Here is a 26,739-nt window from a genome sequence, read left to right as displayed (position 1 = left end):
GGTTCCCCTCTTGTACACAAGTTACCCAAAGGGGTGAGTTTGGGGTGCAAAGTTGGCAGTTTGTATTATTTTGGAAAGTTTGTTGATACTAATATTATTTCTGTCATGTAAATTTCGGCTGGGTTCTCCTCTTTTTAATGTAAATCAGCTGGTTGCGGGGCGGTGTTGTACATCTAATTTACAGAAGGGACGAATTTTGGGGTGGAAAATTCACATAATTTTCGGAAGCTCGCAGATACTTACATATCTTTATTATGTAAGTTCATGTTGTACTTCCCTTTTAATATAAATCGGGGGATTGAGGGTTGAAGCTTCAAATGTTGATTGCCGAAAGGGTGAATTAGGGGTAGAAAGACTACGGTCTAAACTATTCCAAGATATTTCTTCGTTCTTAGAAAAATTAATTGACTAAATGTGTCGTAAATTAGCTTCCCAATATGCGTGCAAGGGTTGAGTGCGGTATGTTTAAGGCATCAGTTACTAGAAGGGTGAATTTAGGGTGCGAGGGTTTACGTAGTTTCCGAGGAGGTCGTAGACTCTATTTTTATGCGGGTACGTTTATGTGGTAGCCAGTAATTTTCATGACGTTGTAATGACCAGAACTATAATTCTAGGCAATCATAGGTCTGTTGAAGCTGGTGATACTTCTGATTCTAACCGCATTCCTGTTCTCTCTCGCTGCCGTAACACGGTTGATGGAGCTGACTCTCATCGTAATGTATCCGGTGCCCATTTTCGTGCTCAGACTGTTTTCGAGAGTAGTCGTGAGTACATGTATAAAGGCAAATCTTACTTTCTGAAACATTCGCTCTTCCCATAAATCATCTTAATATTATGCTAATTTCTTAACATAACATTGGCTATTAACTTTTTAGTTTATCTAACAAGTAACTTACGTGGTCAGCATTAGTAAAATTAAGAAACTATTAATCACTGTCTCGAAACCATTTTTATGCAAAATAATCGAATATTCTTGGTAGTTGATTGTGATAATTTTTCAGCATTTTGCTAGTGGTTTTTTAGACGTCGTTATCCAACGACCGCAGTGCTGCAGGAGTGGACCGCTCGGCTCCCGTCGAACTGACGAGGATAGCGGCGGAACTGCAATATCTTGATGTCTTGCGGAGCTCGCTACGCGATTTGCTTGGCAAATGCCGCGACATCATGGTCGAGATGGAAACGGCGACCACAAAACAGAGAAATGTGGCCATGCCGATTAAGAGCGGGCTACCGAGGTGCGTCGAGCTGCTCGACGCCATGGAGGCTGCGCTTCTAGCTCAGCCTGCGCGGGAGCAAGACAAGGAGTCGGGGAAGCGCCCCCGTAAGATCCGGGAAAGTCCTTCTTCTCAGCCATCGCCGCCAGAGAAGAAGAGCAAAGGAGAAGAAGATGGGCCATGGAGCGTCGTCTCAAAAAAAAACGGAGGGAAAAAAAGCTGAAGTCTCACCCCGTCTCTGCCGGGCCGAAATTGCCCTCGGTCACGGTGTGTGCCTCCTGCAGGAAGCATGAGGAGGGGGCGATAACAGCAGGGAGGGAAAGGAAGAAGAAGAAGAGGAAGAAACGGCCCCGGCGGCTGAGAACGGCCGCAGTGATAGTACGACCGGCAGAAGGGAAGACCTATGCCGAAGTACTTGGAAGACTCCGGTCCCTGGTCGCCCCAGAACTGACCGGGGTGCAAGTAAAGAGTGTTCGGCAGGCCCGCACAGGAGATATGATCCTCGAGCTCGACGCGAAGACGAAGCAGGAGGAGAAAGTCGCCTTCAGTGAGGCGATCAAAAGCGCAATCGGGCAGGAGGGCTCCGTGAGGAGGATCGAGCCCCGGACTACGGTGGAAATTAGGGATCTAGACTGCCTCACAACTAGCGAAGAGGTTACTAATGCCCTAAGAGAGGTCCTGGGAGAGGCCAGTGGTGACGCCAAGGTGATCGTCACTAAGGCCAATACAAGGGGCCAGTGACTTGCCATCGTCGAGCTGGGCGAGGGGGCAGCGAGCAAATTGCTCAGCAGTGGCCCCGTCCGGATCGGCTTGGTTAGATGCCACCCCCGGCGAAGAGCTGCAGTCGCCAAGTGCTTTAGGTGCCTGGCGTTCGGGCACCTTGCGCGGTGGTGCAAAGGAGTCGACAGGAGGGACGCGTGCTTCCGCTGTGGCACCAAGGGCCATCAAGCAACGTCGTGCAAGGCGACCCCCAAGTGCGTTATCTGCGCGGAACGCGGGGTGGACATTGCCAGGCTGGGGCATGTGACAGGATCCAGCGCCTGTAAGACGTACCGCGACGCCCTGACGGCGGCGAAGGCGAGACTCTCCGGGAATGGCTAGAGTTCTCCAAGCCAACTTGCACCGGAGTAGAGTCGCGAATGCCCTCCTTGAGCAAATGCGGCTCGAGCGGAAGATCGATATTCTTCTGCTCAGCGAGCCGTACAGATCTCGAGAGGGCCCTGCGTGGTTTTCCGATGTGACAGGAACTGCTGCCATCTGGATTCCGGACCCGTCCAGATTCCGGGTGCAGACGTGCGGTGCAGGGGCGGGATACGTCTGGGTGAAGGGCGAGGGCCTGACGCTGATTAGCGTATATCTTTCCCCCAATGATCGCATCGCGGAATTTCGCGATAAGGTCGGGGCCCTGGAGGACGCCATCCGCGAGCTGGAGGGGGGATGCGTCGTCGGGGGGGACCTCAACGCGAAGGCGGTGGAGTGGGGTATGCCCAGACCGGACACCAGGGGCAGGCACCTGATGGAGACTTAAACGTTTCAATTGACAACTTTATTCTAAACAGTTTAGTTTAAAATTTTCTTTTAAACATTTTAAATAAACATTTTTGTTGAACATTTAATTTTAAACATTTCAGTTGTACATTTTCTTTGGTATCTTGTTTTAAACATTTTAGTTGTACATTTCAATTGATAATTTTATTTTTAACGTTTCAGTTGAATGTTTTATTTCAAACATTTTAGTTCAACATTTAATTTTAAACATTTCAGTTCATCATTTTCATTGATAATCTTTTTTCAAACATTTTAGACGAATGATTCATTTCAAACATTTAATTGTAAACATTTTAGTTGTGTGTGTGTGTGTGATTATTTTAGATGATCATTTTAATTAAACATTTTAGTGAAACATTTTATTAGAAACGCTTAAATAGAATGTCCTTTTGAAATGAATTTATAAACGCGTCTGAAAATATTATAGAAATTAAAATTTCAGAAAAATTAGAAGTCAGTGATGTTTTTGATGAAGCCGACTTACAATTAGAGAGTTTAATGATCCCTTCGAATGCCCGAAATATCTCTCTTAAGATGGAATTTTGCGGATCGGCATAATGGCTGATCTAATTTCACCGAATTACTCGCGCGACGGATTCTGGGACAATATGGGATTACCAAATCGCGTAATAACCTAATATTTCACCAGACTTCCCTCAGTCATGATGACAGTTTTCCATTTTCCTGGGCGCTTATGCCGCGAGAAAATACACGGGGTCGACACCAGCGCGAATGTTTAAATAAAAAGCGAGCAACGAACGCTTTCGGACCGCTTGTTGCTGATCGAGTATGTATAATTACCCCGACGTTATTGATACTTTTGGACCACGTTCGTAGTGTGCAATTCATTTTATTATTTACTTTATTAACGTCGATCACAGAAGTTACTAGGTAAACTGAAAAGTCACTAGCGAGGCACGACAAAATTGTCCATCAACTTTTAAAATATTTTGACCAGAAGTTTGCATAAAAATGGTTTAGTGATTATGAATAATATAATTTATATTAAATTTTTTAACGACGACCGCAGAAGTTACTAAATCAACCGAAAAACCACTAGCAAAATGCTGAAAAATTATCACAATCAACTACCAAGAATATTCGATTATTTTGCATAAAAATGGTTTCGAGACAGTGATTAATAGTTTCTTAATTTTACTAATGCTGACCACGTAAGTTACTTGTTAGATAAACTAAAAAGTTAATAGCCAATGTTATGTTAAGAAATTAGCATAATATTAAGATGATTTATGGGAAGAGCGAATGTTTCAGAAAGTAAGATTTGCCTTTATACATGTACTCACGACTACTCTCGAAAACAGTCTGAGCACGAAAATGGGCACCGGATACATTACGATGAGAGTCAGCTCCATCAACCGTGTTACGGCAGCGAGAGAGAACAGGAATGCGGTTAGAATCAGAAGTATCACCAGCTTCAACAGACCTATGATTGCCTAGAATTATAGTTCTGGTCATTACAACGTCATGAAAATTACTGGCTACCACATAAACGTACCCGCATAAAAATAGAGTCTACGACCTCCTCGGAAACTACGTAAACCCTCGCACCCTAAATTCACCCTTCTAGTAACTGATGCCTTAAACATACCGCACTCAACCCTTGCACGCATATTGGGAAGCTAATTTACGACACATTTAGTCAATTAATTTTTCTAAGAACGAAGAAATATCTTGGAATAGTTTAGACCGTAGTCTTTCTACCCCTAATTCACCCTTTCGGCAATCAACATTTGAAGCTTCAACCCTCAATCCCCCGATTTATATTAAAAGGGAAGTACAACATGAACTTACATAATAAAGATATGTAAGTATCTGCGAGCTTCCGAAAATTATGTGAATTTTCCACCCCAAAATTCGTCCCTTCTGTAAATTAGATGTACAACACCGCCCCGCAACCAGCTGATTTACATTAAAAAGAGGAGAACCCAGCCGAAATTTACATGACAGAAATAATATTAGTATCAACAAACTTTCCAAAATAATACAAACTGCCAACTTTGCACCCCAAACTCACCCCTTTGGGTAACTTGTGTACAAGAGGGGAACCTCGAACCCTTGCTTACAGAATACGTGTAGACAAGAAAATATTATCAGAGCGCAGGGAGTGTCTTAGAATAATCTTAACTGTCAATTTTGCACCTCAAAATCACCCTTTCAATAGTTGATATCTTTATCATCAAGCCTCGGCGCCCTGATTCAGAAAATAAAGGAAAGCTAACTTAAATTTATTTAACGTATTTAATAGAAATGTATTAGCAAACCTGGTCTAAGTCGATTTTATAAAAATACGTCGGCATGCAGAAATATTCCGGAATGATTGTAAATGTTCACTTTGCCCACGATCAATCGGTCATTAACCCTCGACCATTCCATTCAGATCGAAAAGGGAAGCCGGACCTTTATTGACTGAAATCAGCATTCGTGAATATTTCACAGTAATTTAAAATACTCACCTTACACCCCAAATTTACTTCAGCAGTAACTAATACACGTCAGTCATTAACCCTGGACCTTTAAATTTATAAGGAAATGGAGTTCTAGCTTAAATCTATTGACAAAAATAAATCAATACTCATCAATATTTCGAAATTATTTTAAATATTAACTATGCACTCCGAATTCACCCCTTCAGTAGTTATCACCTTGGTCAACAACCCTTAATTTACATTAGAAAGAAAATCTAGCCAAAATCTATTTATTGAATACATAGGAGCATGTAGACATAAGCAGAAGTGTAACTTAATATTTAAATTAAAATTAAAAAATTAAAATTTTGAGATTTAAATAATTGAAACTTTGTAATACAAATTCAATTCTTTAGTAATTGATATATTGGAACTCAAGTTCCAACCCTTTAATTTACATTATCCTAAATTTATTCACTAAGTATACATATGTATATCAGCGCAAATAGTATTCTAAATCTTTTCGTCCCTCTCTAAAACCCAAATGAAAAATAACATTTTATTTGCATAATAAATATTTTTTTTATCATTTGCAATAATAAATAAATAATTTGTCGAATTATTTGAATGATTTTTTAATGAAATAAATAATTTTATTATTACTAGCAATATAAAATATCAATTCAATTTGCAATCTTTTTTTTTCACTACACCCCGAACCCTCCATTTCATACGCCATCCACCAAGCTCCATAAAAACCCGTCCACCTAACCTAAACCTTCGACCCTAAAATCCGCAAGAAAAAAAATCGTGACCACTTCCGTCTGCGAGAAATCTTTGCTATCGATGGGCGAACGACTTTTCCAACGGAATTTTTCGGGGACCGAGCGATCTCAGCGACTCTGCGAGATATCTGGAAGCGGCTTACGCAAAAGATCGGCATCGTTCGTTGCCCGGAGCACGAAGGCCAGGAAAATATTTTTCTGGCGTCGATTTTCACGGTCGGGGCACGATCCTCCAATTCATTCCACTGGGTTAGGTCGCGGAGGCTTGAGACTGCATTCTTCCAGTTCACCCACCTCCCCATTTTTTCGTCGACGAAATAAGGGACCCGATAGGAGCCGCGCCAGAAATGGCGGTTAGAGTGTGCGATGGGATCGGCGAGGGTGTGGAGGGGAGAATTTTTGTATTCCGACGTTTGCACGTTCCTTCGACAGATGACACCCGACGCCACACGTCGCACTTTTCGCTCAAAGAGTTGGCCACAATCCACAACTTCGTGCGACTTTTATGAAAATCGGTGTTTTCATGTTTTCGAGGTTTCCTGAATTTGAATGCGCTGTCGATACGAAATGCGACACCAGACGCTATCGACGTACACAAGCATTGTTTCGAACTTATTTTTCGTAGATGTTAATTTTAGTTGAACATTTTATTTTGAACACTTCATTTTAAACATATTGGTTGTGAATACTTTATTTTACACATTTTAGTTGAACATTTTATTTTAAGCATGTTTATCGAACAGTTTGTTTGAACATTTTATTCTAAACATTTTAGTTGTACATTTTACTTTATATATTTTCATTGACCAAGTACTTATTTTTTGTGGATGTCAATATTTTTCTATTTTAGCTACAATATTTGCCTACGATTTTTGACTACAATTATATGATTGGAATATAAAATTTCATACGACGATCTTCGTGTTAAGTAATTTTTGTATTTAATTGTGATAAAAATGTTTACTTAACCAATTTTTTTTAAATAATATTATAGGTCACGTAGTACAAATATATTGTCTAAAGTAGTAATAAAGAATATTATCAGTTATGAACAATATGATTATAGACAATGTAATAAGAAAAACATAATCAATTATAAATATTGTTTAAATTATTGTTACATATGTATTGTTAACTAGGGATATGTCTTTTTCTATCGCTCCATTGTGTGGTTTTCGTATGTACAACAGATCCGACGTCCATTTTTTCGGTTTTTTTTCGTAATCCGCTTGATATTTGTATCTGAAAAAAAGATACTACTCCTGAGGTCTACTCCTGTTTCCAGCACACTTTTATACAACACTCTGTATATTGTTACCGATATTCTTGTAGAGCATCGAAAGACAAATGCAACGAGTATAATGAATATATACAGTGACTCGCATTAATATCCGGACACGATATTGATACAAGAACAATTGCTCCTTTTTATTGTTTATGATAGTATTATTGAATCAATTGTTTTCTCATACAAAGTAAGTAGAAACATAAATTTTGTTTATTTATTGCACATGTTCTTTTGTATAATAAGCGATGAACAAGATTGTGAGGAAATTTAACGTCACAAAAATATTCGGACAGTGAATGAATTACATTAATTTTATATAAAATGAAAATCTTTTTAATCACGTTATCATAATATTAATATTTTGTCGGTTGACCCTTTTGTTTTATTACTTCATGTAATCGCTTGGGCATGTTACAGATGACTTTATTTAAATAATCCGACGAAATTCGTTTCCATTCGTCTAACAAACGTTGTTTTATCTTTGTTGTTGTCTTTGTAAGTATTGTACGAATTTTGTGGTCCAATTGATCCCATAAATTTTTAATTGGATTTAAATCAGGCGATTGAGGAGAAGGATGCAGTACTTTTGGACAATTGTTTAACAAATATTCCTGTACAATTCTGACCTTGTGTTTAGGATCACTGTCCTAATAAAACTTAAAACTGTACGTACACCCATATTTATAACACTTGTAATTAAATTTTCTTTAAAAAATGTCCAAATATTTCATTTTATCCATAATACCATCGATAAAAACTAGTTCACTTATACCTACGGACTGTCCGATTATTTTTGTGACGTTAAATTTCGTCACTATCTTGTTTATCGCTTATTATACAAAAGGACATGTGCAATAAATAAACAAAATTTATGTTTCTACTTACTTTAAGGAGTGCTTTATTATATGAGAAAACAATTGATTCAATAATATTGTTGCGAATTACTGCATTTCTTTCGCGTCGCGGCATTTTATTTACAATAAAGTACATAAACTATAATACAACTCAATTCAATTATGTTTGAGATCTTTGGACCGCTCGACGGTCCGATCCCGACTCTTCGATTGTCCGTTGATAACACACCTCCGTGGCAACCCCTCTCTTCTATTATTCTTTAAGGAGGTGTTCACAACAGGGCTGTTTCACATTACAGCCACTTGATTTGGACAAGTCGCCGTAACAATATTATCATAAACATTAAAAAAGAGATATAATTCTTGTAACAATATCGTGTCCGAAACATTAAGTAATCAACTTTCAAACGCAAACATATCGAGGTTAAACAATCGAAAGTATTCAATCATTATACTTGTTGGATTCGTTTCTTCGCCCTTCATCAAAACACGTACGATTCTATTTAAAATTAAACGAAAATAATTTATCAAAAATATTTAAGTTCCTCTGCTTTCAGACGCTACTATCTCAGGATTAAATGACCACAATACTACTCGTCTTATCATGCTCTTGTTACGAGCCGAGGGCCAGGCAGTTTGGGTGGCCGGAGGTTGCATGTAATTGGAATTTTTGGATGAGGTGCGTAGACCAGCCGATGTTTATTTCGACACGGGTAGCTACCTTTAAAATTAGGATAAGGTGTTTGGAGAAATTGATATTAGGGTTAGAAAAGAAATAAAGATATACCTCGAGCGGTTAAGATATATCTTGGTGGGTTATACCAACTACTGGTTTGAAACAGGAGGTGGAAATGATTAAACTTGAAACCAAAGAAAACTGGTAAAAACTAAATTATTACGCGTTGGGTTTTACAACTGTAAGTAAGTTTTCGCGGAAGAAGAATTGAAACTCGATGTTACTAATGTTTCCGCGTCGACGAATGACTCGAAACTAGCCCAATTCCCGGTCGCGTTTGGGCCCTTTATATAGTCAGTTTTTCTGTGGAAAAATGGTAGTGGGGATGATCCTATGTGGTCCGACTCCAGAAATGTTCGTCGTCGTACTCTCTCGGAGGTACTCGACTCGCGATATACAAATGAATCCCCGGCTGGCTGGCGCCAGCCTGGCGTATGCCTTCAGGAGGGAATATAAAAAATTCGTGGGAAGATTCTCCGTACGTTACACTCTAAAAGGCTCTTGAAAGCAAGCTACGAAATTCTTTTATTTCCGAATACCATAATCTGCGAAGCTTCAGAAAATCGGGTCTGCTTTATTCTACGTCCACCGAGATGGATATCCGGCGATCGTAATCCGCCGTTCGCAGAAGTCAGGAGACCAGAAACATAAAAACAACCGTGTCGCTGAAATTTCGCAACTCCATGTATCGGATTAACCGTCGGAAGACGGTTTCGATGGTCGCGGGCAACGTCTTACGACCGTTAGTCTATACGTACTCCGAATATCGCTTTCCGGCAAATTTTTTTTGGGGGGGGGGGGGTAGTACAGCTATGCTCCATAAGGTACGGAAGAAAGCGGTGGAGGGGGACGGAACTAAAGGAAACCAGAAATCCTGCTGGATGATTGGCTTCTATCTTCAGTACGATCGGATCGCGCCGTTTATTTACAACACAGAGGCAACCTTTAGCGAACACCAACGACGACCCCCCACCCCACCCCGATCCAGCACCTAAAGGTGTCGGTGATGCAGCCACGTAGTGTTTGCACTCGTGGTTGGAGTGGCGAAAGCGACGATTCGTTACCGGGAAACACGCGAGTGTCGATCGAGTTTTCCTTCTTCGGTTTCGGCGGCGCTGTTGGTGCGGCGAGTTTATTGGAAATTTGTGGCGACGGCGGGGAATATCAATTTTGGTGGGACGTGACTGGGAACAGGTTTTTGGCAGCGTTAAAAGGAACGCATTGAAATTGCTTATCGCTTCTAACGGTTAAGATTCGAATTAAAAAATGCGATCAATTAGGAAGAATATTATTTTTGGTTTATAGACCGTCGAGGTCATTTCAACCCGTGGAGTTTGGATCATTGCTTAACACGTTCGCCCGCAGCATAAAGAACGTCATATTAATGTTCTGAATATAATTATTTAAAATTATAGCACACAGCATGATATTTAGAGAATTGATGCCTTCACTTTGGCGGCATTTTCATCATGTCGCGTAAGATGATACAATGTATTTAATGCAATAAATACAATAAATATAACTATGCTGATAGCGAACGTAATATAATTTAATTACTCAGCTTTTGGCAATTATGTAAAATACTAGAAATAGTATTTAATGTATTACATTATATTATATATAATGTACAGTTTTTAGTATGATATACAGTATAAATGTATTTAATTATACTATATAATACACGATATAATAATTTAGTATAATATACAGTATAATATATATATATATTTATATACCATATATATATTATACTGTATATTATATAGTATATATATATATATACATAATTATAATTATATATTATAAAATATAAAAAATGTTAATTTAATAATATTTTATTAATTATATATATATATATATATTTATATATAAAATATATATAATTAATAATATTATCAAATTTACATTTTTTATATTTTTTTATTGCTGCAGCATTTAATACATTATTACCGTATTAAATTATGCATTAACCTAATAAGAATGGTTTAGTACGATTACATTGTGTATAATGTTATTGATCCTGGAATTCCTAATAAATTAAACATTATTTAAAATCATGGAAATTTGAGTTCCTCGTTGTATTATTCAAATATTTTAATGATGCAACAATCTAGTTATCGTTATTTATGCGATAGTAATTATTGATATCTAAATTCCTCATAAATGTGATATCAATAAATAATCATTGTACGCAATATAACAAACATTGTTAAAAAGAACAATATGAGACAATTTTAAACAATATCATATGAAAATATAACATTGAGCATCATATATCCCATAAATTTAATATAAAATTCGTATCGATGTTATTATAATTCCGTTCAATATTATTGGAGCTTTAATACCTGAACAAAAAATATTATTTAATATCATGAGAGTTGAAGTTCTCTACAAAAAATATTATTAAATTATTATTATATATGTTATTATATATATTAAAATATTATATTCTCGAACTTAAAATTCATATTATTCTAACATTAATTAGTGTCGTTAAAATTCAAATTGCTGTTAAATTGACATAAACTAATATGATGAGAGGTATTATTGTTTCCTGTTGTCGAAATATAAATTTCTTATAAGCTAATATTGATTTCGTGAGAGACTGGATGTGGTTTGTGGTGAGTGGACGGTGACAAGGTGACTATGTACATATAATATTATACGATATTGGCTGTAATGTAATTAGAACTCGCCATTTGTGATTGTGATTGGAGTATGATGAATATTGTAATGCGACTGTAATTACATGCTATTAGGAGAAGATGATTGATGAAAACCATCAACCCAATTATATGTATATTAAATATAGAAAATAGTATAATACACACACAATAATTTTTTTTTTGTTAAGTTACACAATTTTGCTTCGTGTAATGTTTAAAAGTGTAAAATGATGATAACGATAATTTTATCATTTATAATATTGTTTGTTATATTCCCCGCCTATTTTATATCTTCTACACTTTCTAAAATTTTTGGTATTTCTATATTTGATCATTGGTAATTAGTTATTAATTTTATTTGTCATTTATATTAGTACTACCACGATTTACAGCGGGTATTTTTTATAGTTTTCCGCCAGTTTACATATCTTACAATTTTTAAATTTCTAGTACTTGTAGATTTGACTATTGCATTTTCTGTAGACTCTATATTTTTCGTAATCACAACTTACACCGGTCTTTTTTTATAGTTTTCCCCTATTTTGCATCTTTCATAATTTTTAAATTTTTAGTTCTTGTGTATTTGACTATTCCATTTACGTAGTTTCTATATTTTAGTATTTCTATATTCGCCAGTTGCATTTTAGTGGTTTCTATGGCTTTAGTATTTCTATATTTGATTATTACATTCGTGCAGTTTTTATATTTTTAATATTTCTTTATTTATTACGTATACTCTATTTATATTGTTTATACATATAGCCAAATATAAAAATACTAAAATGTAGAAGCTACATGAATTCAAAAATTCAGTAAATTCTATATTTGTTGTATATTAATAATCTATATTATAATATAATAATATAATAAATATAATATATATAGTAATATATAATAAATAGTATCCATATTTGAATATATCTACATTTGATTACTGAATTTATATAGTTTCTACATTTTACTATCTTTATATTTGATTATTGTATTTCGTCAAGTTTCTAATATTTCTATCATTATCTTCTTAATTGTATTTTGCATGTATCGGAATTCTGCCATGTATTACAACGATTCTTACAATCATTGAGCTTCTGCTGTGATTTTTTAATGTATAGTATTTCTACAGTCGACGACATTTATCATTTGATGGATCGTGCGAAATCATTCGGCTCGAATTCACATTTAACTAAACTCGAATAGCGGAATTATGTTTGATGCGAGATTTCGCGGAAAATTTTGCGAAACTCTCAACGGTATTGATCGACGAGAAAGAGAATGATCGACTTTCGAGTTCACGTCGTATTTGTTGCATAGGGGATTATGGATTTGATGGATTGATAATGAGCCAGCTATCAGCGCAAGGATTATTTCGTACTGGTTTCGTGAATGTTTGATAAGCTTCGATTAGGCCACTGATTTTACATGTCTATATAAAATATACATTTGTTGTTGTAATAATCTCTGTGCAATTCGTCAGGAGAAATTCATTATCGAACGTATTCTCCTTTTAATAATTGGGAACCATTTTAATGAAATTTGTTCATAATAATAATAATAATTATTATTATTTCCTCTGCAGTTCGATGAAAATTAACGAGAGAAAATCACCTTCTATAAACAAATACAACCGCGTATTATTCTTACGATTATTTCAACATTCATTTAAATTGAATTTATGTGTAATGATAATTAAATATTACATTGGTTGAAGTTACGTGAAAATCAAGAACAGAAAACATTTTCCATAAATAAATATATTTATTTTAATTATAATATTTATTTTAGTTACGAACTTATATGAAATAATTATTAAAACCTATTTTCAAAGAAGTTTCATGAAGATCGTGGAGAATAAAATCATTAGTAATAAATGGATATGTACACGTACATTTTTGTTAAAGATTGTCTCAATGTTTATTTAATTTTCAAATCATTCATAATTGATAATTATTTCATTGGTAATTAAGTAGAAATCTTCAGAATTAAAGTTTTCTTGTACATATATACATAAATATAAAGTTAAAAAAATTGTGTCTAAAAATATAGCAGTAATTTTCTTTCGAAAAGAAAACTTTCGAAATTATAATTAATATTGCTTGGTCATCTCTCGGCTCGCTAATGTGCTTCAATAATCAAACACAGCTATAATTCCCAAGAGTTCCATGCCATAATTATCACGTTCGAAAATTCAATTATTGTATAATATGAGAATCAATTCTATTTAGTATTTCACGAAACCGAAATATGGATGTATATAAATTCCATAATTGATATACAAGGAAATTCATTTATTTAATAACGAGAAAGCTACGTATTTAGTGTATCACGAATGAAAACAATAATTGAAACAATTTTTAATTAGTTATATAATATTTTCGGGATTATTTTTATTAAAATTGTATAATTGATATAACTGCGGAATCGAATGATGCGAGAGAAGTGAAAATCAATGTATTCAATGATCGGCTGATGATTGAGAAGTGAGAGGCGATTGAGATTGTTATTTACATATGTCGAGAATATAGTGCGTGAAATTAGCGTAAATATTCGCGTGTATATTTTAATTTTTTGTACAATCAATTGACAATATAAATTGATGAAATTTGATTATCAACAGTATACAACAACTCTGAAAATTCTTCGACATTTTGCTTTTATTGAAATTCCTTAATAACATATCATTTAATATCATCGAAATTCAAATTGCTGTAAATTTTCGCATTAGCATTGCTGAAATTAAAATTCGTATTAATCTAACATTAACTGGTGTCGTTTAAATTGTAATTGCTATAAAATTAACATAAGCTATGTGGTCTGGCTAGAACTTACTATTGTTATAATTTATATTATTTACCATTATAAATTGATAAAATATGATTATCAACAATGTTGAACAATATAAAATTCTTATGATATTTCAATTTTTATTTTAAATTTCGTTCGAAGAATCGCTGTTCTTGTCAACAACCAAACTTCGTCTGAGGAATAATTACCCTTCCACAAAATTCAACTATTCCGATCCCTTCATTATAAAGTTTTTAATATTCGTATAGCCTCGGGCTATTTATAAATTCCTCGGAGAAAAAATTTTACAGATTCTCCGACGTAATTAACCCCTTGAAATACGATTTCTTTCATTGTCATGTTGATTAGCATACTCTGTCGTTAATAAATTCTACACGAGACAGAAAATTTATATTTGTTACATTATATGACTGCGTTGTTTTAAATGACAACATATTCAATTTTTATTGTAACATATTTTTGAACATTTAGTACATATCGAATATATATCATTCGAGCAAGGAGGGGATAGTTTTACCCTTAAAAATATAAACGAAGGAAAGAAATTCAATTTTTTAATATCTTTAAATTTTTATCTTAAATTTTTTTAATATCTGGTGCAATTTTAAAAATATGGATGTTCTATCTCAAAGAAAATAAAAAGGGGTGCAAAATCTAATTTTCGCTGGAAGTAATTTCTTAATATCCAATAAAATTGTAGAAATAATTATGCAGAGAGGGAAACATCTACAAGATACCACATTCGTTCAGGGGGTAGTTTCGTACTACGAAAAATAAAAAGGGATGAAACATTTAATTTTCACTGCAAATATTTTATTAATATACGGTAAAATTTTAGAAATAAACATGGAGATAGGTAATATCTAGACATCGTTATTAAGGCGGTAGTTTCACCCTGAAGAAAGTAAGGAAGGCATGAAAAATTTAATTTATGTTATAAACAGCTTTTTAATGTCATGAGAATTTTGATAACATATACAAAAATAGGGTAACATTTACATATCGCAATTAAAAAGGGGCTGTTCCGCTCTAAAAAAAATAGGTAAAGGGGATAAAAAGTTCAAATTTTATTATACGCATTATTTTAATACCTGATAAATTTGCAAAATATACAAGAAAATGGGATAACATCAGGATGTCGTTGTTAAAGGGGCAGTTTCACCGTGCAGAAAATAAAAAGGGGATGAAAATTTTTTGTTCAGGAGCAATTAAAATTATGAAATAAAATTGTCCGACATTCATAATTTCAACATAAAAATCATCGAGAAATCGTAAATTATCCGTCGCGACGCGTGCTCACGAGCCAGAATCAGCGTAATCGTTTAACTCCTGCGAAATTTGCCCTAATCGCGATCATCTGAAGCTGTAGTGACTCCGTGTCATTGTTACAAGTGCGCCAACGATATTTCACCAAATTCTGATTCGCTGGATCAACCGAAACTTGCTGGACCAATTGAATTTCGGCGGCCGGGGGTGGCCAGCCGCCTTCGTAAAGGTCGCGCGAACATGATAATCACATTTCCGACTCAGCGCGAATATTTTTGGCTCTACGCACGGCCGGCACTACACCATAAATCGCACGAAACGAAAAATGGTTCGATGGAACTCGAGCGATAAGCGAAAATGAAACTTTGTTGGTCATTTTTCAAATTCGCGTGCTTCTGATAAGTTCGAAACGTTTCTCCGGCGTATGAAATCACCGTGATTCTGTGGAACGAAGTATTCCCTTTCCAACGAATCCAAGAACGTTGATCTGCGATACTTTGTTGCAAATTTATAGCAGTTTTGAAAAAAAGTATACAAGATTAATGTGATTTCTGAGGTCGTGGAATTCTAGGCGAACATTTTTCGAAATTCAGAATACCATAACTTCGTTAAAAAATATCGTAGGGTGGTGTTTTTCTACTCATTTTAGAAGTCCAATTTCCCAGTTTCGTAGCATCTTAATTCTCCTGTTTTATAAATTTTATTTCGTTAATACCCTGCACTGTAAATAAAAATGGTTCCATCCTGTCGATTTCTCATATTCGCATAGATCTGAGTGGTTCAAAAAATTGTTTGGCAAACGCAATCACAATTATTTTAACGAACGAAGTCTCCCCTTTCGAATGAGCCCGAAAGTATTGATCTATGATTTTTGTTTGCCATCGTATAGCACCTTGGATTCTCTTCCGAATGAAATTCTGAAATTCAAAATACCGTAACTTTGTTAACAAAAAAAACTGTAGAATGGTGTTCTTAGATAAATTTCAAAGGGTGAAATCTTCGCTTTCGCGCCGTTTGGATTATTTAGTATTAGTGCCCGATCGCGAGTGCCTGATCTCCGTTCCTTCATGAAGTGGCTGAAACGACGAGAAACCTGGCAGAAAAGTATAAATTTCATTGTTTTGTTTCTACACTTTTCATTGATAAGTGTTACATCGACGAGATTGCATAGCGAATATATTTTGGCCAATTGGTGTTATTTCAATCATTTCGATGATAATTTTAATGACAATATAATTTCAAGGATAATAATTTCAAAGATAATAATTTCGAGAATTATATTTCCAAAGACAACAATTTCGGAGACAACACTTTCTAGAATAACAATTACAAAGATAGTAATTTCTAGGATAACAATTTCAAAAATAATAATTTCTAGAATAATTTCTGGGATAATTTCGAAGGTAATAATTTCGAAGATAGTAATTTCGAAGATAATGATTTCGAAGATATCAATGTCGAAGATAACAATTTTGAAGATAACAATTTCGAAAATGATAATTTCAGAATTAATAATTTCAAAGATGATATTTTCGAAGATAATAATTGACAATTTCGGTCGAAATTATAGAAATCCTGTTAAATACAAGCAAATACTAAATAAAATATAATTTTCTTGACATTGCGATATCTTCTGAACCGTCGATTAGTTCTTTATTTTCTTGGCTACAACAGTAAAGTCACGATGCTCCTTCCCTATTCTCTTGCGGAACGATACGTCATTATAACGAAAGCCCCTGTAATTAATCCTTTCCAAGACCTTTAAGCGGCACCTCCTCGCGATGATCTGCGCGTAATTGGAAGTCATGATTGCAGTCACTAACTTCGGTATGCTCAGAAAATTATGGATCACGCTATTAATTCCAGTGTCAGATATCGGTACTTTCACTTGCTGTCCATTATTCAGCGCATTGGCAACCTCCACGGACACGGACACTAAGCCCTCGCCAATTTTTCGCTGCTGCATCTCCGGCAGCGTAGCCAGGAACATACACTCCATAATACAATCAACATCATAATATTCGAATAAATTTATCTGGTCGTTTATAGCAATCATCAAATCTAGGTAGGCATTGGCCGTGTGATGTTCACAATCTTCTCTGAAGCTCTCAAGCCAAGTCATTTCAGGAGGATGCCTGATGATCGGGGGAAGTCGATCGTACGGTGGTTGCCCCCACAACCACCGCGGGTCAATTTCATCTCTCTTTATTTTCTTAATTTTATTGAGAACGACACCAACAACTTTCTGAGTCTTGACTTCGATTGCAACAAGGCTGACACCGTCTCTAGTAACTGCCAAACACACCTCCTCGAGCGCTTTGACGCTACAAGGATCCGATAACAGATTTATGCCTTTGCAGATGCTCTCGTTGGGGAAAAAGCTTTTCCTTATTACTTCTAATGCTCCCTCCAAAGTATTCTCCGTCAGAGACTCGAACTTGATTTCTCCACCTTCTATGGAGCCCCACTCAATGCAGGATTCAGTATTAGTTCTGGAACTGAACGAAAAGAAACAATTAATTAGTATGCACGTATCTTGCAGCTTCTGATGGCGTGTGGTATAGTAATATTAAACGGTATATTAAACGACGGAAGCTTTAATCGAATCAAGTTTGCAGAAACGTTTGGAGATACAGTAATGTCTCCCTAACTGACGCTCGGATTACGCACAGAAATGGACAATCTGGGAAGAGGAGACACGATTACTCGAGCCTCGCGGCTCGTTTTTATAGTTATCGGTGAATCGACAACTTTGTAGACGACTCGTTTTTATAAGCGAATAGATTGGAAATATCTATACGCCAGGATTAAACACATTTTTCCGTTCCGAAAAACTTGCAATTTCTCGATCCATCCGTTTCGAATGGCACGATGTTTCAATGCGCATACTTCTAAATTCATAATTTCGAAATTATCTGGTTTCTGTAGTTTCTGATTTTTAAGATTCCAATTCCAATTCAAATCAAATTGACGGTTTTTAAATTCTCTGATTTATAAATTTACAATTTCGAAGTCAGCTGATTTCTATATGATCAAATTTTTAAGATTTCAATTTCTAAATTCTTTGATTTATAAATTCACGATTTTTCAGTTTTCTGAAATTTTAATTGTTATCAACTGGTTTCTAAATGTTCTAGTTCTTACCGTTTCAATTTCTGATTGTTTGATTTCTGCATTTACGCTTTTTAAGATTTCCGACTCTTAAATTTACAAATTTTTAAATCATCTGCTTCCCAAATTTTCTAAATCTTATCATTTTAATTTCTAAATTCTTTGATTTACAAATTCACGATTTTTAAGTTCTCCGATTTCTATATATATATAAATGTACATTTTTTAAATTATCTAGTATTTAAATTTTCTAATTTTCAAGATTTCAATTTACAAATTTGAATAATCGTATCTCCTCTTCCCGACTTGTCCATCTTCGTGCACTATCCGAGCGTCAATTAGGGAGAATTCTCCGTATCCGGCCAAAATAGAGGTTGACTCATATCTCGATGAAAAATATATTTTATTTATAAATATTTAAATTCGTAAAAATAAATTGTCTTTCTTATACCCGACACACGGAAAACATTAGTCAAAACAAGTGACTGAAGAATGTTCGCGGAAGAATATAGCAAAAATGTACGTACCATTCCATTTTAGTTCACTAAGAAATTCTCACTATACTTCACTGGGAAAATTAACTGAGAAAATTCGCCGAGGTCTTCGCACTGATCACTGCTGCACTGATCACAGAATGAGTGTTTCCGTTGACATCGGCAGGGTATTTATACTGTCCTTGCTAAAGGACAGAACGTCCTAATCAGCAAAGACGAACAATGACAAAAGGATACTACCCGAAAAAAATGCGCCAGGTATGAAAACGTCTCCCGTGGAAAACCATTAGCCACCGCGGCCGGCTATCAGGTAAGCACATGTACCTGCGATGACCGGTCGTGTCATACGGATTTTACAAGGATCGGTTCGTTCGGTTAAATTAAAAGAAAAAGAACAGCGGCGGATTAGGCCGAGCTAGTGGAAATGAGTCAATTGAAGGAACCATCGTAAACAGGCTCGCACCGAGCCTTGATAAAAATTATGATTTGCAAGGGAAAGCAGAACCTACGGGGACTAATTAGGGCCTGGTTATTTACAGTACCTTTGTTATTGGATATATTTACAGGGTGAAGTTATCGAAAACATGTTCCTACAAAAGTTGTTTAGCATGAAAGGGGGCATTCGATGGTATGAAGAATTTTCCTGCAGGTATAGTGATGCGGGAGATATCCAAGTGGAATTAATGTTTTCAAATGTCATCTTTGTACAGCGATGCCGAGAGATCTGTTACATACGAAAAATATAAGGATATGAAACAGTTATTACATTATGTAACGCCTGTGCATCATGACTATTTCAAAACACCGCCACATAAAGAGAGTAAATAAATAATAACAATATCTTATTTTAAGTTTAACAATATATAAATATATTTAACGTTCAAAATAAGAAACGAGACTCCTATTTTATTTATTGTAATTATTAATAAACAAAATTATATGGATTAATAGAAAATATATTTCGAATGATATTTAAAATTTCATAATTGAAATTAAATGATTATTACAATTGATTAATTATGAAAATGATGTAAGTCCATTTAAAGCCAGCAAACATGTATTACTTTGGTTAAATTACATATTGATAAATTAGTAGTATTTTATTTTTTTATACATAATATAACAGCTGTCTGTTGAAACGAACAACGTGATATTATTTCATGTAGTAAAATGATATAAATGCAATGCATATGCGACAAATGAACGCAAGTCGCTAGCTGAAATCTACACATGCATTCGACTGTGCACTAGCAAAAGTCCAGAAAAGCTGTTATTGAAATTAATTTCTCAATGCCATAAATAAAGTTTTTATTTTCAAATAAAACTTTTTTTAATAATCGCTCTATTTGTCATAGCGTGTCATAGCATATTAGGGATTTCAATTTTGTATCGCGCCTCGGGCACCAGTACGCATTAATCCGCCAATGCTTGGGAGGGCTCTTTATTTCGCCCTTGCTGAAGAACAGAGAACTCGTATTCGTCAAGGACGAACAATGCCGGCGAAAAAGATGCCGGGCGTGAAAATGCCTCGCGAATACAACCCTTGGTTGCCGAGACCGGCCATCAGCTATATGTATACAGTGAGTCCCACTGACATTCGAACACTTCTCAAGGCGCAATTTTAACTTTTTTAAAATTAGAGTAGACGATTTGAATTTTTTTTTAGATCATAGAGGGACCTGTATAATAGACAATGTTACAATTTTGCTATTACATGCTTGGAATGACAAAACAAAGTAAAAGTCTCTCGTTGTTTAACTTTCTTATCTGAGGAAGCTATTTTTGATCACTTTTAGGCTAATTTTGCCGATTTTGCCGATTTTTCGAACTTCGAGATATTTAACTAATGAATGTTTAATAAAATATTTATAAATAATTTCAATATATATCATTAGTTAATTATATTTATTAATAATGATAAAATCTATAAATTTCGAATACTTCTTTTGAAATATGAAGGTTAATTATTTAAAAATAAAAGAGGATGTTTATATTATGAAATCTAACGAAAATGTAAAAAATGCGTCTTGTTGATCTCGGTAAGTTATACGCATGCTGAAAATTTCATTGAAATCGTTTAACGCAATGGTAAGTTACAAACGTTAAAAGATTGTAAAAATTGCAAATTTCTCACACTTCTTGATAAAAAGTGCGATTTTTGCGATCATTAATTATTTACAGCTCGTACGAAGGTCAACCGATTTCAGTGAAATTTTTAGCATGTACATAACTTATCGTTATCTAAATAATAAATGTATAATTATAATTATTAATATTATACAATTAATAAATTAAATTTTTTAAAATAAAAAAAACACCATTTTCAAAATAAACCAATGAGAAACGATTAAGATTTCCGAATGAATCAATTTGTATTGCGCTTGTCCTCCCGATGATGAATTGTAGACAATATCGATCTATCCGTGCGAAGCAGTATTTTCGTGAAAACGTTACTCTCCCTTATACATTTTAGTATTTTACAGTATTATATATCGTCCGCATCTGTTCACCAAAAGTCGAGTCGCAGGCGAGTTTTCGTCGAGTCCCTCATTTCAAGAAATATATTTCGCTACCAATATTTTAGGGCATCGTTGGTCAGAATTAAAATTTTTCGTTGAAGATTGTCTCAATTTTTGTTTCATTATCAATTTATTAATAATTGATGATTATTTCATTGAAAATTCCATAGAAATATTTAGAATACAAATTTTATTTTACATATAAATAAATATAAATTTGAAATGATTATGTCTAAAAATATAGCAGCAATTTTCTTTCAAAAAGAATGCTTTCGTTGCCTTGCGGCTCGTTTTTATAGTTGGTGGCAATCGTTAACTGTAAAAACGAACCGCAAAGCTCGAATAATTGTATCTCCTCTTCCCAAATTGTCCATTTTTGTTTCTAAGGCTGAGCATCAATTGGGGAGAATTTACTGTACACATAACAATTCCATACTTGATATATAAGGAAATTCATTTATTTAATAATAAGAAAGCTATGTATTTAATGTATCAAGAATGAAAAAAATAATTGAAATAATTTTTAATTATTTATTTAATATTTTCGGGGTTATTTTTATTAAAATTGTATAATTGGTATAACTGCGGAATCGAATGATGCGTGAGCAGTGAAAATCAATGTATTCGATGATCGGATGATGAATGAGAAGTGAGAGGCGATTGAAATTGTTATTTACATATATAGAATCTTGAGCGTGAAATTAGCGTAAATATTCGCGTGTATATTTTAATCTTTTGTATAATCAATTGACAATATAAATTTATGAAATTTGATTATCAACAGTATACAACAATTCTGAAATTTCTTCGACATTTTGTTTTTATTGAAAATTCCTTAATAACATATTATTTAATATCATCGAAATTGAAATTGCTGTCAATTTTCGCATTAGCATTGCTGAAATTAACATTCGTATTAATTACTATAAAATTAACACATAAGCTATGTAGTCCGGCTAGAATTTACTATTGTTATAATTTATAGTATTTACTATTATAAATCGATAAAATATGATTATCAACAATATTGAACAATTATAATTAACAACACCGAAAATTTTTCGACGGCTCGATTTTTATTTCGAACATCATGAATTTCACTGGTAAATCGATATATGTATAGCTGTGTAAACAGAATTCGTGCACAATCTGAGCGTCAATTAGGGTGGATTTACTGCACCGTACGGTAAATTGCACGGGAGACCGAGCGGCCGGGCACGGTCATTAGCCAAGAAAACGTAGATTGTTGCGTACATTGTTTTCTTGTTCATTTACAAGAATGCGTACAGTCCGCGGACCTTCCAGCGGATTGGGCAGAGGAAACGTTCACCCCTTAAGGTACCGTTACGGCCATTCACGATCGAAGAGAATACAAATAAGAATTTCTTGGTTAATCTCCCCCACCATTATTCACCCGTAATCAATAGACTAGAATGCCGTGCTGATGATGGGCAGAACATTGTCCGATGGGGGAGGGGGCAAGCAGAAATTAAAATCAGAAATTCTAGCATACCCAAATACGTGACATGAACGGTCGGTTCTTAGGACCGGTTGTAAAATTATAAGGACTTTCAAGGGGCCAGACCCAGGATCTCGACTTTGATACTTTTACGACCGGTCCTCGAGTTTATGGCACGCATTATATTATTATATATATATATATTTAATGATAAAAGTTCTTTCTTTTTCACTTAAAAATCGATGTAAATATCGACATTAAGATGCGATCCTTTGCGATCATCGAGAACGAATCTTTAACCCAGGCACGGTTGTTCTAGTCGACGACTTTTCGAATTGTATTGTAAAAGTGTTTACATACCTCACTGATTAATATCTATACGATGGAACTTGAAAAATCGATGATTATATCGAGAAATAACGAATAGTATAAACAAATAGTTTTGTTGAATAGCATGTACAAAGCATCGAATCTGATCATCGATATCTTATAATATTCGTTTTAAAACATTGTTCGTATCACCCATATTTTTTAGATATTTCCACGTTTCCATATACATTCATAGTACATTGTATATTAAATTCTTCCCAATTTTCTTTCGGCTTCTAAAGAAAAATGGGCAATTTGGAAAGAGGAGATACGGTTATTCGAGCCTTGCAGCTCCTTTTTATAGATACCGATTGTCAGCAACTATAAAAACCAGTTGCAAGGCTCGATTAATCGTATCTTCTCTTCCCAAATTATCCATTTTTGTTTCTAAGCTGAGCATCAATTAGGGAGAATTTACTGTACACATAACAATTCCATACCTGATATATAAGGAAATTCATTTATTTAATAATAAGAAAGCTATGTATTGAGTGTGTTAAGAATGAAAAAAATAATTGAAATAATTTTTAATTATTTATTTAATATTTTCGGGATTATTTTTATTAAAATTGTATAATTAGTATAAATGCGGAAACGAATGATGCGTGATCAATGTATTCAATGATCGGATGATGAATGAGAAGTGAGAGGCGATTGAGATTGTTATTTACATATGTCGAGAATTTTGTGCGTAAAATTAGCGTAAATATTCGCTTGTATATTCCAAGTTTTTGTATAATCAATTGACAAAATAAATTGATGAAATTTGATTATCAACAGTATTGAACAACTCTGAAAATTCTTCGACATTTTGCTATTATTGAAAATTCCTTAATAACATATCATTTAATATCATTTTTTTTAAACATATAAAAAAATAAGGTAACATCTACATATCGCAATTAAAAAAGGGCTGTTCCGCTCTAAAAGAAAATAGGAAAAGGGGATAAAGAGTTCACGTTTTATTATACACATTATTTTAATATCTGATAAATTTGATGAATATACAAGAAAATAGAATAACATCAGGATGTCGTTGTTAAAGGGGCAGTTTCACAGTGCAGAAAATAAAAAGGAGAATATTTTGTCCAGGAGCAATTAAAATTATGAAATAAAATTGTCCGACATTCGTACCGGCGATTCTTGTCAACCAGCGCTAAAAATCATCGAAAAATCGTAAATTATCCGTCGCAACGCGTGCTCTTATTATCCGTTTTATTATCCGTCGACGACGAGCCAGAACTAGCGTAATCGTCTAACTCTTGCGAAATTTGCCCTAATCGCGATCATCTGAAGCTGTAGTGACTCCGTGTCATTGTTACAAGTGCGCCAACGATATTTCACCAAGTTCTGATTTGCTGGATCAACCGAAACTTGCTGGACCAATTGAATTTCGGCGGCTGGGGGTCGCGCGAACATGATAATCACATTTCCGATTCGGCGCGAATATTTTTGGCTCTGTGCACTGCCGGCACTACACCATAAATCGCACGAAACGAAAAATGGTTCGATGGAACTCGAGCGATAAGCGAAAATGGAACATTGTTGGTCGTTTTTCAAATTCGCGTGCTTCTAATATGTTCGAAACGTTTCTCCGGCGTACGAAATCACCGTGATTCTGTGGAACGAAGTATTCCCTTTCCAACGAGTCCAAGAACATTGATCTGCGATATTTTGTTGCCAATTCATGGCAGTTTTGAAAAAAAGTGTCCAAGGTTAGTGTGATTTCTGAGGTCGTGGAATTCTAGGCGAACATTTTTTAGGGTGGTGTTCTTCGACTCATTTTAAAAGTCCAAGTTTCCAGTTTCGTAGCATCTTAATTCTTCTGTTTAATAAATTTTATTTCGTTAATACCCTGCACTGTAAATACAAATGTTTCCGTCTTGTCGATTTCTCATATTCGCATACGTCTGAGTGGTTCAAAAAATTGTTTAGTTCACAATTATTTTAACGAACGAAGTCTCCCCTTTCGAATGAGCCCGAAAATATTGATCTATGATTTTTGTTTGCCATCGTATAGCACCTTGGATTCTCTTCCGAATGAAATCCTGAAATTCAAAATATCGTAACTTTGTTAACAAAAAAAACTATAAAATGGTGTCCTTAGATACATTTCAAAGGGTGAAATCTTAGCTTTCGCGCCGTTTGGATTATTCAGTATTAGTGCCTTTGTATCTTTAAGACCCCCCATTCTAAGTAGAGATGGTAATTTTTTGGTTATTTTCAAATTCACATTTCTCTCATAATTTAAACTTTTCATAGCGATTGAAATGACTATGATCTGATAGAATGAAGTCTCCTCTTTCCATTGGGACCAAAAACAGTGATCTACTAGCTTTCCTTGCCATTTTCTGCCATTTTACACCATTTTATGCTACTTTATCCCATTTTATGCAATTTTAGGCAATTTTATGCTATTTTATACCATTTGATGCCATTTTCTGTGTACGGAAATTATTCAAAATTCAAGCAATGGATTTTCAAAAACATGTAATTCGCTATCCTCTCTACAATGATTGCAACTCTGTTACATAACGAATGTATTAGAGGCTGAGCAAAGCCGCTAATAGGATTCACGTCTGCATGCAATTCTGTTAAAGGGGTTTAATTGATTATTTTAGTTGCAGTCTGTTAATATCCGTTTTAACACGAGACCGCAAGCTTCTGTTAATCCATTAGATCGCGACGCGGATCGGAAATTACAGTGAGAACGCAGCAGTCAATCGGATGTGTGCACCACTTTGATTATTCCTCTATTGTAACTACATATCCGTATTTACAAACTTCCCTTTTTATTTATCATCGTATTATATTCATAAAATTCTGAACATTTCTTTATCGTTGCGTCAATATTTATTTTTAAAGAAATTGAAAACATACTGCAAAATTTGTTATCAATGAAGCAGACTGAGAATTTATTAATTGCTCAAGAATTTGTATAGATTTGTCTACGACAAATGATACAAATTATTAACATTATATTTACAATGAATTATGAACAATTTTGTTACAGCAACAATTGTTGACAATATATTTACAATGAATTACGAACAATTTTATCACAACAACAATTGTTAACAAGCCACAATTATTAATAGCGAGAACTTTGTATAATTATGATATTTGCATATTTTGAAAGCGTACGTTGCTAAACAGTAATTGTCGATTTTGGGTTAGCTTTCGTCATAGAGCATTTATT

At 34.6% G+C, this 26,739-nt stretch overlaps 1 protein-coding gene across 1 annotated transcript; it reads left to right on the top strand.

Annotated features, from left to right (window-relative positions):
• The first annotated feature begins 2,370 nt into the window (after positions 1-2,370).
• On the top strand, positions 2,371-2,742 carry LOC143261193 (uncharacterized). Its single transcript, XM_076527772.1, has one exon. The coding sequence runs from the start codon at positions 2,371-2,373 to the stop codon at positions 2,740-2,742; it is 372 nt and encodes a 123-aa protein (XP_076383887.1).
• Positions 2,743-26,739: the final 23,997 nt, after the last annotated feature.

The sequence above is a fragment of the Megalopta genalis genome, unplaced genomic scaffold, assembly GCF_051020955.1.
Source record: "Megalopta genalis isolate 19385.01 unplaced genomic scaffold, iyMegGena1_principal scaffold0039, whole genome shotgun sequence".
Classification (NCBI taxonomy): domain Eukaryota; kingdom Metazoa; phylum Arthropoda; class Insecta; order Hymenoptera; family Halictidae; genus Megalopta; species Megalopta genalis.
Note: the sequence above shows the minus strand (reverse complement) of the source record. Positions and strands in the feature narration are given on the sequence as shown.